The 13,346-nt window shown below is 42.1% G+C and overlaps 1 protein-coding gene across 2 annotated transcripts in view; it reads right to left on the bottom strand.

The window, feature by feature from the left end:
* Asah2 (N-acylsphingosine amidohydrolase 2) overlaps positions 1 to 945 on the bottom strand; it is a 58,357-nt gene extending 57,412 nt beyond the window's left edge. For both annotated transcript variants that reach the window (XM_057779284.1, XM_057779285.1), the window contains exon 1: positions 819 to 945. In XM_057779284.1, the coding sequence (XP_057635267.1) occupies positions 819 to 945 (127 nt within the window). The remainder of the gene's footprint in view (positions 1 to 818) is intronic.
* Between the last annotated feature and the right edge of the window lie 12,401 nt (positions 946 to 13,346).

Here is a 13,346-nt window from a genome sequence, read left to right as displayed (position 1 = left end):
AACAAAGAAGAGGCTACAAGGAAGGACACTAGAGAAAACTTCCGGCTCCTTTGCCACTTTACCTAAAGCCAGCTCTCTCTCGCTCTCTCTTTATCTCTCTCTCTCTTTAATGTGATCAAAACATTAAGTCCTCATCGATCTTCTCTATTCAGCTAACAGCCACCATGTATCTTTGCCCTGAAATAGAGGCCCCACCAATGGCACAATGATAATATTACCTGGAAATGCAGCCTGCATTACATTCAGGAACCAAACTTACTTCCTACATTGCAGCAAGAAAATCAGGCACTATCTAAACAAAACAATTTCTATCTCCTCTCAAAATCTTTGGTGAGTTAAGCTAATATGATATCATGCTAAGGTGCACCTTGTAGGCAGAATGACGGGCCAGCCCTTGTAGGGATTGAGGCTGAGAACCTGCCTTTACTGTTTCAGGATGGCTTGATTGGTTCGCGTTGTTTTCTACTTTGCTTCCAGTAGAAGAGTACGCCAACCAACAGGCAAGTAAAGATTGAAGGCCTAGCAGCAAAAGGTGGACTTACTAGACTCAGAAGAACCTTGAACTGTGAGTACATCAAAAGAAAAGTTAAGAGGACTTGTGTATCTGTTTGTTATCTGGCCATTTGTGGACAAAGGTAAAAGTGATAAAAGTTGCTGTCTTTGCAGAAAACGTAACTTGTGCAGTGGGAGATGACATCTCGGGCTGCTCACAGGCAGCTGAAGCAGAAAGACACCATTTCAGACCTTGGTGCCACCCACCCATCAAGAAATATCCCACAGGTCTGGGAAGGACATCCAGAAGAGCCCCAAATGCTTGCCTTTGTTGTTTTCGATGGTCCCACTGGTGACGAACAAGAGGGTGAGAAGAGCCACGGTGATGACTGTCATCATTACCAGCAGGAAAATGAGGAATGCCTCCAAGGAGGAGAAGGTACGCTTTGCCATTTCTCCTAAGACAAAACAGAGCAGGAAAAGGAATCACAGATTCATGAGCATGCGCTTCAAGCTGCTGGAGACTGCGTGGTCATAGATATCTCTTCCATTCCAGTAGATTAGAACAAGATGCAAGCACAGAACACATTCACCTCTGGCTCCAAATCCGTGACCCAAATCCTTTGAAACCAAGACCAACACATAAAAGTACTCTTTTGAAAAGCCTGGATATACTTTCCAAATCTTTCTCAACTCAATGATCCTCTTGGTAACAACTCCTACGATTTGACACTGACATCTGAAGAAAAATTCATTTGGCAATACAATACCTCTTTTGTTTGTGGAAAAAAAAAAACCTATGGATTTAAACACAAGTGTGCACTAAGAGTGCTTCTGTCTGTAGTATGACTGATAAACAACTCACTATTTGAACTCTGTGGGAGGCTGGCTGACTTAGAGCTGTGTTTACAGACCAAGTAAAATCATCTTGTCCAGGGCCTAGAGAGGTGGCTCCATGCTCAAGAGTATTGGCTGCTCTTCCAGAAGACCCAGATTGACTATGAGCAGCCACACAGGGGTCCACAACCATCTGCAACTCTAGTCCCAGGGCATCTGAGATCCTCTTGCGGTTTGTCAGGGCACTAGACAAGCAAGTAATACAGACATATTGTATGCCAAACAGTTAGACACATAATAAAATAATGTAGACTATTTATTGATTTATGGAAACTGTCTTTTTGTAGACTAGGCTGGCCTCAAACTCACAGAGTTTTACTTGCCTCTGCCTCCCAAGTATTGAGATTAAAGAACTGTACTACCACTGCCAGACAAATTTATTTAAAAAAAAATAAAGAAAAAGAAACATGATCTTGTCCAGATGGAGGTGAAACCCACTACATTACTGTTCAAACTCTGTTGTCACCTTCACTTACATCCTGCTGCAGAAAAGGAGATTGGTGGCTCAAGCCAGGAATTAGTAAAAAATCTCTTTCAGTGATCAAAAAGATGTCTCATAACTTTAACTCCTGTTTTCCAGAAAAATACCACTTTACCATCTCCTTTACAATATTTCAGAAGAATTTATCATCACCCAAAGTGACCTTGGGTAGGAGAATCTTCTACAATATGAGAAGAAATATGACCTGGTGTTTTAAAACTAATTTCTGAAGTCTAGCTACGAAGTTGAAGTCTCTTACTTTCCCCTTACAGGGAAACCTTAGATACTCAGCCACAGATACATGGTGATCATTTTAGGATCCATGTTACAGAATTCCATAAAATGAGATGCTATGGAAGTCTGCATTACTTCTTTGGTCCCGAGATGGAATTACGCGTGCAATGATTTTCTTTATTACTACGTGTCACACAGTAAAGGTGGCATCCCTCCCGGGGTTGGCTGTTAGAGGGTTATTACAAACCCGGGTGAGATTTTTTGGAGCAGTTTTTCATTAAATTTGGGGGGGTTGATTTGTTTATTTTATATGTGTGAGGGTTTTGCCAGCATATTTGCATGTGTAACACACATGTGCCTGGTCCTCAAGTAGGTCACAAGTCAAATTCCTCAAAAGGGGCATTAAGGATGGCTGTGAGCCACTATGCAGGTGCTAGAAACCGAGTCAAGGGCTTCTGCAAAAGCAACCAGCACTCTAATCAGTGAGCCATCTCCAGCCAGAACCTGTTTGCTTAACCTGTACTTTAGGAACTTCCAGGGGTTGAACTTCCAGGACTTGGCCTCCAAAGCAGCAAATTCTGGCTAAGACACTGGTCACGTAAGAGTTTCTCTTGTTGTTTTAAAATGACAAGATAGCTGCATTCAGATAGGCTAAACGATATCATTGTCAGATTCTGTTAAGATAGAAGTTACACTTATAAATCCGAAAGTTGGCATTTCACCCAAATATAGTTCCAAAATATGGCAGCAGCTGCTGCCTTCAGGTGTGCCAGGTCCTCTCTACCTGTTAATCCCTACCCATGGGCTTGAGCCACCTAATTGCTTCCTGGTTTCTTTATGTATTCAATTGTGTAATCCTTGGACTTTAAGGTAAAAAATTAACTGAAAAGCAGAAATTTCTGGGTTGGATAGATCAAGGAAATGACAGAAAGACAGGAACACGTTTTCTTATTATCTCTTATTTTCTCCTTCTTTTATTGTGACTATGCTCATCCTCAACACCAATGTCAGAGCCACCTCCACTCTAGGACAAGACTAGTTAGGTCTGTGCCTTGGTCCCAATTCCCTTCATCAGTCTTGAGAATCAGGAAACACATCTAAAACATGCTTCTGGACCTCTATACTTAAGGAGATTTGCCAATTACTAGATGCTATTTCAGTAACAGATTTTAAGCCCATTATATTTAATATTTGCTTACAGCATTTTTTTAAAAATATATTTTAATAAATACTTAATATATTTAGATAATATATAATTGATAATATATTATATTTTACATAGCTAACATATAACAAATAATATAAATGATATATCTATAACATGTAAAATGAATAAAATAAATATAAAAATTTAAATAACTTTTTAAAAAGCTATTTCTAGGTGTTTCTTCTGAATCAAGATGGGGAATAGCTGGGCATCTCAACCCTAGAGCATCAGAATGCAGACTGTATATATAAATGTGGTCACAGCTTGCCTGTGAAACACAGATAACGTGTGTGTTTGTGTTTATGTGTCTGTGTGTGTTGGTTTTACACTATCAAATATACAACTATACAAAGCAAGAACTCACTTGCTCTAAGCTCTTACTGGATTTGAGTGTTCGACCCCCTAAGCTTCCCCACTCTGCTTATCTCCCATGAGTGCCGCTAACACATTCCCATTCTTTTTCAACTACGTCAGCTGACTTTACCATCCCCTTTCAGGACATCAAACTTTGTAGTAGCCCTGTTTATTTCCAGCATTGATTAATAAAGTCTCAAATCAAACATGACGGTAACTGTCTTGTCTGTCTTCAGAATGTAGATATTCCATAAGGCACTGCACCTCTCTCACTGCATCTTAAATGAGTCTGGATTTCACAGTGGCTCCCTTGATCGGGCAGAAGCCAGCAAGTGTAGCTATCTGTCATAGCTCCGCAAAGATCTGTTTTTCAAGGAGACAACTATGAAAAAAATAACAATTGGGCACAAACGAGCTTTCAAAACTATGCAAATGAGGTGAAACTTCCAGATTTTACCTAGGTCTTAGGTAATAAGATATGAGCTATGATTCCTTCTCCATCTCTCCCCATTGAGAAAAAAAACCAAAAGTCATTCTTACCTGATTCTGGGAATCAAAGCAGTGTTGACCTCCCAGGAGAGCAAATGGCCATTCAGAATCTTGCTCCTTGTCCCTTGCAGGTTATGAGGCTGATTGCTCAATGCGTTCCCAAATCTACTGAGGAAAGATTCCATAGTCAAGTCCAGGGCCTCATTAGCATACCTGTGGCCGCAGCGGGAGGATGTGTGACTAAAGTACATTGATTACAGAATGCTTACACGCACACTCGCACACTCTCCTGAACCTGCCTGCTACTGGAGGCAGATGCCAAAGAAGGCCTGTTAGACCGAAGGTCATTTCGATCTTAATGCAACTCTTCCAGTATGACAAGTTCTGAGGACAAGAACTGCAACCCACATCGCTGAAAATATTTATCTCCTGTATTTATTCAGCTTGTGAGCTGGAAGAAAATGGATGTTGTTGGGCATGGGTGTGGGCTACGGGAACCACTGAGGGATATTTATACACGTTTCAGAACAAAGCGGTGATTTTAATGTTTTGGTTTTCAGATCCTTGTAGCAAAACAGAAAGTCCAAATTAAACAAGAATGTGATTCATAAATAATATAGATATTCAAAATTATGTTGAAAGCAAGGCACAGTACTGTACACCAAGCAAGCTTTAGAGACCAGTCTGCAGTATGTTCCAAGAAACTGTCTTAAAATAGTGACCACGATGGTAGTATTATAGAACTGACAAACTGAGAAGTTCCAATGACACCAAATATTAAGTTATCTCAAGTTTGCAATAGCACATGATAAAGATCAAACAGATGGCAAAACTGAAGTAATTATCTCATGATTAATGGTAGCTTTTGTTTTCATTTTTTTCATCCCTTGGTGGTTTCTGTAACAGCCCTGTATCACTTTTGTAAAGAAGAAAGGGACTGTTTTTCTTCTCCTTAAATACTGTCATCTTCTATGCAAGTAGGAAGCTAAGCAATGGCCTGTCAGCATAGGCTCACCCCCCGTTTGGATTCCCTTTCTTCCTCCTAAATTCAAGGTCTAGGTAGCAGCTTGCAGGCCGTCTGATCCTTTGCAAAGTTAGAAAAGACAGAGGCCTCTAGAATTACAAGTAAATGCCTCTAGACAGATCACCAAGTGATGAATCTTAATGCTGTCTGCTACTGCAAAAAGGAACAGTTTAAGTCACGGCAGCAAACAAGGGGTTTTTTAGTTGGCGTATTTAGGTTAAAATTCTTAAAGGTAGCTAATGTAAAAAGCAGGAGAAGGAGGGAGATGTGATTTCTCAGGAGGAACAGTTCTGCACATATCAGAGCAGGGGCTCCAGAACCGTCTAGCAGATCACTGCCATTGAGATGGATACTTTCCAGTTACTTTAGGGCACTGTGTTCTTCCTTTGGTCTTTGAGTTCTGAAAGATGGTATCTAACTGCCCCAGCATCGATCAAATTCTTAGGGCTACACTGGCCTGCTATGGAGCTTTCTGTCAGCCGTCAGGGCAGGTTCAAGCCTGGAGGGCAAAGGAGCTTCAGAATGCAGACTGCTGATAGCTGTAGTGCCCATACAAACTGGAGGGAAATCTGTCCACATCTAAACTGTAGCCATTAGTATCGTGTGTGTGTGTGTGTGTGTGTGTGTGTGTGTGTGTGTGTGCGCGCGCGCGCATCACATGTACACAAGTGCCAGTGGAGGCCAGAAGAGGGTGCCATATTCTGTGGAACTGGGATTACAGGTGAGCAGCACTGGGAACTGAACTCAAGTCCTTTGAAAAAGCAGCAAGAGCTTTTAACAACTGACCTATCTCTCCAAGTTCCAAATTTTCACAATATGTTACTTATGTCTATCACTTCTGGGCTCAGCAGGCAAGGTACTGACTTCATATATGCTACATTGACAGCCACAGCCTTTTATTCTTTAAGCAATTTTAAAATAATTAGAAATTGAACTAGTTTAAGAAAGCACCTGTTTCAAATGGCATCCATATTTTCTTCATATCATTTCTTGTTCAAGAAACCAAATATCCTTAGAGAGACAGGAATTACATGAACTAAATCTCTAATATATCAGAATTCAAGAAAGTCACCAAGATTATTAGAACTGTGCCAAAAGAACCAAAAAAGTTCCTAATCTAAGACTGATAGTTAGTTTTAAAATAATTTTAGAATGGGAAGAAACAAATACATCTGAATCTATGATCTCATAAAGGCGGTATGCATTTTCATCTCATATAATATTTTAGAGTTTTTGTGATTAACATAATAATTGCTCTTATTTATGAAGTACAATGTAATATTTCAATTCATGTGAACTAATAAAATCAGGACAGCATTTCCACTCCTTTGTCATTACTCTCTGATCGGTCACACAAGCTAATGCTGTAGTCCACAGCATTTCATCACTGTGCTGCAGACCATCCTGTGTGTCAAACCATCATTTCTGAAAGACCCTAAGGAACAAATTCTCCTTTCTAATAGCTGATAGCACAAAGAAAGAAGGTGGGGGAGGAAAGAAGGAAGGAAGAAAGGAAGAAAGGAGATAATTGGGGGGTGATTTCAGAAATAAAAAATCTATTCTGCTTTTTTCTGTACAAATCAACCCTGGAAGAGTCAAATAATTGGTAAAAAGACATTTTCTCACCATCTAAGAAATGGGCAGGACATGAAAAAGACTCAACATAGAGATCTGGCAAATCTCTAGGTAATGTTCAAAACTCACTTTCAAAAGTTTTCTCATTAAGTTAAACTGAAACCTGAGTGCTTGCTTTATAGAAAACACAAAAACACAAGAGACTGTGTGACAGGACCAATATGCTGAGTCAGCCAGAAAAGGCCAGGCTGCCCCATACTGAACAGGGAGCTGGGTTCTATAAATGCAGATGAGAGGAAAGGAGGGGCAGTAAGAGTGGAAGGAACCCACTGGGGCTGGGAGAGGGAAGGACAAGAAAGCCTTGATGATGACAAGGAGGGATGGCAAGGAAAGGAGACGGACAGCACAGAGTACCAGAGCCCTAAGAGTCAGAGCAGCATCGGACACTGTAAACACCAAGCCAGCATCACTTGGAATCTGATTAAGAGAAGGCAGATGTGTGTCTCCCCGAAGTTCTGAGACAATTTGGGAAAGCTGAATACTGTCTAGGTGTCACAGGCTTTTAAAGAATTTTGTTAAAGTGTTAGTATGGTAATGATGTTGTGGTTATGTTATTGAAGAAATTTTGTTGTGGTTGTTGTCCTGAAATAATTCTGAAACAGAATTGTTTTTTAAGAGAATAGAAGAAAGCAAACAAAAAAGGCTAATTTAGATGGGTGGGTGGGTGGACGGATGCATGGGTGGGTGGGAGGACAGGACAGAGGCACGAGAAACAAGCTTTGTTTGATACGCTGGTTGGCAGGGCAGACAGGTTTCAGGTAATAGCAGCTGAAACAGAAGGCTTCACTCAATTCCCATTCCAATCCCAGATGCTGGACCTGCACCTGCCTATTCTGCCATCATGGACGAGGACCTGCCTGTCAGATGCCCTGCCATGAGACTTAGAATCAGGACTGAGCCATTTGGAGAGACACGGGGTCAGGGCCATGCATCCTACCGCTTAGTCTCACGGCAACATGGACCTTCTAGCAGCTTTCTGGCTGTTTTCTCATTCCACAGCTCTGACCCACGTGCTCTGTCTCTGAGCAGCAAAATTCTAAAGGTTAAGCTTGGTCCAAGAGCTCAGCCTCAACTCTTGGTCTTTAGCCTATGCAGAGATTCTAGCGTTATCGCAGCCCTGTGAAAATCCTTTGCTTCTAAGCTCCCTGGGGGAGACTCTGATACGCCCCCACTAAAAACAGTCCAAGTTCGGCCTCATAAAACCAAGTGCTGGACCTTCCACTCCTTGAAAAATGTCTGCATTCTAAGCAGTAGATTCTGTTCCTGTCAAACGGTTTCTGGGAACATTTGGGGGAAGCGGCATGTATGTGTCTGCTCGATGTACATACACTGTGTGTGTATGTGTAGGTAAGAGTCAACTTTGTATGACATTTCTCAGAAATCATCCACTTTTTTTGAGGCAGGGTCTCTTAGTGGGACCTGAGGCTCACTGATTACACGGGGTTGGCTGGCCATCAAGCCCCAGGGACCTGCCTGTCTCAGTATCTCTAACAGCAGGCTTCCAGGTACAGGGCACCATGCCTCCTCTTTAAGTGGGTACTGGGGACTCCTCTTAAGTCCTCATGCTTACATAGCATGCGTTTTACTAACTGAGCCGCCTTCCAAGATACTCTGGGCTGATCTTTAAAATGTAAAGTGATGAGCAGTTTGACACAGTAAATTTTCATAAAACAAGTTAATTTTAAATGGGCTGTCATTGTAGTACATTACCAACTCACAGAGACTGCACAGGGAGAGGGAAAAAATTGCTTTGAATCCCAAAACATTTTAGCTTAACTGTAGATTCACCTTTTCACTTGTATCAGTTTAACCTTGATCTGCAAGAGAAATCCCTGCTCTTGCAATCTGGAATTCGGATGTCTCATTTAAGGTCACATGCTACACTTACCCTACAATGAGTCTGGGATCGCAGTTAGGGACATTCTACCACGCAGTGGGAAGCTCAAGTCCCTGAGCAAAGACCTAATGAGAACCCTGTGCCAGGGGAGCAAAAGGTATAGAACATGAAAGAACACACTAACCACCCTAGAAAATTCACCAAGTCAGTGTAGCGCCCTAAAGACACCAGTAAGCACTGAGCAGCCTCTAGCTTTGCCAAAAAAAAATAAATAAATGAGAGAAATGACCAGTGTTGTCTTCCCAGTTGACTCCAGCTCTGCCTTAGATGCAAAGGAAAAAGATAAGTGGGGCCGTTTGGGGCGTGTGAGTGGCCGGGACTTGAATCTGAAGGTTAATATTGGTTTCTTTAAACACTCTGGGATTTATTTTTCCTTCTTAGAACAAAAAAACCTAACAAGAACATATTTTGTTAAAACATCATGGGATAATACAATTTTTTAAAGTTCTTTGCTAATTTTATAGCCAAATGTCAGTTGTGACACTGTGTGACTGTCTTAAGAGTGGTAGCTTCTGCGCCTCTAAACCCCTACGGCATAGCTATCTTTTCTTAGCCCCTGTCTTCTGCTGGGTTCCAAAGATCTCCCTACTGAGCTTTGAGAAGCTGCCCAGTGAGAGGAGATAAAATTGGAATTGCAAAACCTCCCCACTTCTGCACTTGTGATCAGCCCTAGAGATCTGTATAACCTTTTCCAGAGTGTTTGGAAATTATTCTCTGGTGATTTATCCTTTTCCAAAGCCACAGATAAGAATTTGTTTCGTTTTGTCAGTGGCAAATGTGACATGTTTGCCATACAAGATTGCAAAGGCAGATGGGTTGGAAACAGGCAACAGCTGCATTTATCATCATTCCAGAGACAGGGTGACAATTTCTTTTCGTTTAACTCTTGCCCACCCTATAAATCTTGGCGACTTGGCATCCCCTGCTTAGACCGTGGGCCTATGGGAAAAGTGCCACATTGTCTTTTGATAAAACTTGAGAAAAGAGGGAGAGTCAGGAGACAGCCTGACAGTATCCAGAATTGGCTGAACTCAAACACTTTTTCTAAGAGACACAAAAGCTAGAGGCGAGGCTGAGTGGAGGCTGGTGGAAGGGATGATGTCTTCCATGTACTGAGCGGAATGAGACCTGAGGATAAGATGCACCTGGTGAGAACCCCCCCACTTCCCTGCCTAGAGCACCCATCTACAGCCATGTACAGAGTCCCCGTCGCCCACGTTAGATTCATCACAAAGCAAAAGGTAGCGGGAGCCTGGCAGCGTCTGTATTTGTCACCACCCAACAAGAAGCAACTTGAGGGATTTGTTTTGGCTCCCAGGATGAGGGTACAGTATCTTAGCAAGGAAGCCATGGGGGCAGGGACAGCTGGAAGAAATAGCAGTGAGTGAGGGGGATGGCAACACTCACCCGGCCGGTTCCTGTTTTCTCCCTGGTTCAGTCTGGCCCCGAGTCCCTGGCATGACACTGCCTATGCAGGGTGGGTCTTCTTCCTGAATTAATCCTCTTTAGAAAGTTCCTTACAGAGATGCCCAAAGGTGCACTTCGCTAATGCCCTAGGAATTGCTTCATTGAATCCAGCTGACAATCAAAGTTAGTCACCCAGCTCCTATTCGGGAACCACATGCCACTTCTCACATTCTCTCTTGGTGTGGCCGTCACTCTACATTCCAAGGAGATTCCTATAAAAAACCTCGGACAAGGGAGGAAAATATTCTCGCTTATATGAATCTCCTAGAGAGATCATGCCTGCAGAGAGACTGATGTCTGCTGGTTTCTCAGTTACTGCATTTGGGATGGTGGTAAAGGCAAGATGACATGTAAGGCTCAAGAGGTACAGCTGAGGAAATCAGAGGGTCAGTATCTGACACTTGTCTACCACTAAACTCCTCTGTTAGTCAAAAACTGAGGTGGACCTGAGACTACGGTTGGAGTTACCTACCTAAATTGGGTCCCTACGTGTTTAGGGGCCGCATCAGTCTATGAGTCAGAGCAAGGGAACCAGACAGGAATCAGGAGCCTGAAGAGGCCAAAGGCAGGATCCTTCTCAGATGTTAGAGCCAAGATGGAGCCAGGGAAGATCTAAGCTGAAGCGTATGAAGCACAGATATGGGGTGCTGAACTTCAGCCCCAAGTCTCCTACACACAACGTACATAACTCCATTTTGTGGGTCAGTAGATTAGAGATTTGCATGGGCTGGGCTGACTTAACTAACCAAAACAAAACAGACAATAATTAAAACAGTCATAGCCCATGGAGACCTTACGTGTAGACATTTGCAAAGCTGTAGGACAAGGAGAGGCACCTTTAAAACTCACTGTAAAATGAACGTGGTGAGCTTTTAGTACATGCTAGACACTGTTCCAAGAACAGTATTCAAATTACCCCCATCTAGTGCCCCAGAACTCTGGGAGGATAATATTATTCCTATATTTGTTGATATCTAAATTGAAAATCAAATAAACAACAACAAAACTATCACAGGGAAAATAATTAACTGAAGGTCCTATAGACAAACTAGATTCTGAGGACAAGCTTAGCTGTCCTTGGTCCTCTTGTGAGCTCTCAGTGTCACTATACAATATAAGCATGTGTCTTATGCTATTAATAGATATGAGAATCTCAGAGTAACAATAAGCTACTGAACACAATGTAATCCAACCCCCAAAGCTACTATAAGAAGAAATCAAACATTTAGACTCTGAGGTTCCAGGAAGAGGTGGGGATTCTGAGGTCATCTAAGTCATACAGTTAACACCAAGAGGCAAACTGAAGTTCCTTGCTTGTGGTCACCGTGGTAACGTGCCGAGCTCACTCAAATCTGGTTCTCCATCCCTTTGTGGACATATGGCAAAGAAATGCTTTCCCCTCTGGCGGTTAACAAGGGGCTGTGGGTTGTGGGTGTCAGCGACATATGTCACTTCTAGACTGAAGCGAATGACAATGAGATATTTGAAGAAGATATGAGCTCCGTCTAGTTTCTCCTTCTACATCGCTGCAAAACTGAATTGCAGTGCATTCCAGGAGCCAGGTCTCAGGTGGAAGAAACAAACCTCAGAGACTCACTAGACAAGGCATATGCTTTTCATAATAAGAAATCAACATTTCCATATTAGGCAACTAAGGAATGCATTTGCTATTACACCGAACCTCTTGTCTGTCTTAATGCAATCATACTGCCCGTGGATGAAGATGGTTCCTCAGGATTCCTCGGCTCGGCTCAACTATACACCTTTGCAAATGTCATTCCATTCATCAAAAACCTCCAATAAAATGGTTATCCATTTAGCTCAAAAGGTATCAAAATTTCTCTAACTCAACATAACAGTTGATGAAGCCTCAACTTTAACACGTAGTTAAGAACAGGAAGTAAAGATAAAAGATCTGTAGCTCACAGAAATTCACAGGAAAAAAAAATCAAAGTTCTATCGTCTGGGAGAGGCTCTGGGGCTTAATCATAGCATGGGACTTTTGATTTGCTTAAGCGTAGCCAAGCATTTTTATTTCGATGATAGACAGTACAACAACCAGTATTTGGGGAAGTGGGTCTTGGTGGCAAGAGAAAAAAGCTGAAAGAGACTCAAAATGACTCAGCCTGAAACTATAACCAGTTGTTGGAGTGACAATCCATGGTTTGGTTTGGTTTATTTCTGTTTGTCGAGACAGGGTTCTCTCTGTAGGCCTGGCTCTCCTGGAACCCGCCCTTTAAACCAGGCTGGCCTCAAATTCAGAGATCCACCCGCCTCTGCCTCCCGAATGCTGGAATTAAAGTAGGTGCTAATTTCTGTCACTTTTTTTTCTGAGCTCTAAAATACCCTCATTGGGAAACACATTCCTCCAGAAGACATGCCCCCACCCACCCCCACTTTAGGCTTTGTAAGAAAGAAGTAAATATTCTAAAGCTATTGAAAATGTAAAGACGACAAAGACAGCGTTAGCTACACTAATGCATCTCAAGACGCTACAAATGTTTGTTAGGGGGCGATTTAAAGAACGACTTTCAGTTTTCATTCCATTTCATCATATTAAATTTCTCCTGTAATAATCACACGTTACTTTTGTGGCACAAAAAGAACCTTTACAGGGATGGATTCAGGTATTTCTCAAGGAGACTGATGAAATCCACTCTCCTTAGGCATAAGATAAGGCCACCATTTAATGTAATGCATTGTGGGGCAAACACAGCCAGCTCAGTTCTGATAAAAATCAGTTCCTGCATCTCTCCTCAGATCCTTCAGACTGGGCTCATCTCAGATTATATCATGGTTGAGCTCCTCAGTCAGTGGACTAAGGTCATGGGGCTTTGGGAAGTAAATTGAGTCAGAGCTAGTGAGCCAAGGTACTACGTGTTTAATTCACTGGGCTAATCAGAGAGCAGGCAAGCTGTCATGCCCAGGTGGAATAACCCTTATATGCACCATAGTGATACAAACTCTTTGGAATTGGATAATTATACTGGTATATACATAAGGGATTTGATAAATCTAGTTTGCCAGGGACTGTTACCAAGTTGCCAATCCTGTTGATTTTGCAAATGAGTACATGGAACTGAAGATATGATCTGAAACCAGAATATTTCCCATTCCGATGTGTCAGTTCGAGGGTTAATCTATTCAAATTTTTACTCAGATCTTCCCA

The sequence above is a fragment of the Chionomys nivalis genome, chromosome 8 (genome assembly GCF_950005125.1).
Source record: "Chionomys nivalis chromosome 8, mChiNiv1.1, whole genome shotgun sequence".
NCBI classification, from domain to species: domain Eukaryota; kingdom Metazoa; phylum Chordata; class Mammalia; order Rodentia; family Cricetidae; genus Chionomys; species Chionomys nivalis.
Note: the sequence above shows the minus strand (reverse complement) of the source record. Positions and strands in the feature narration are given on the sequence as shown.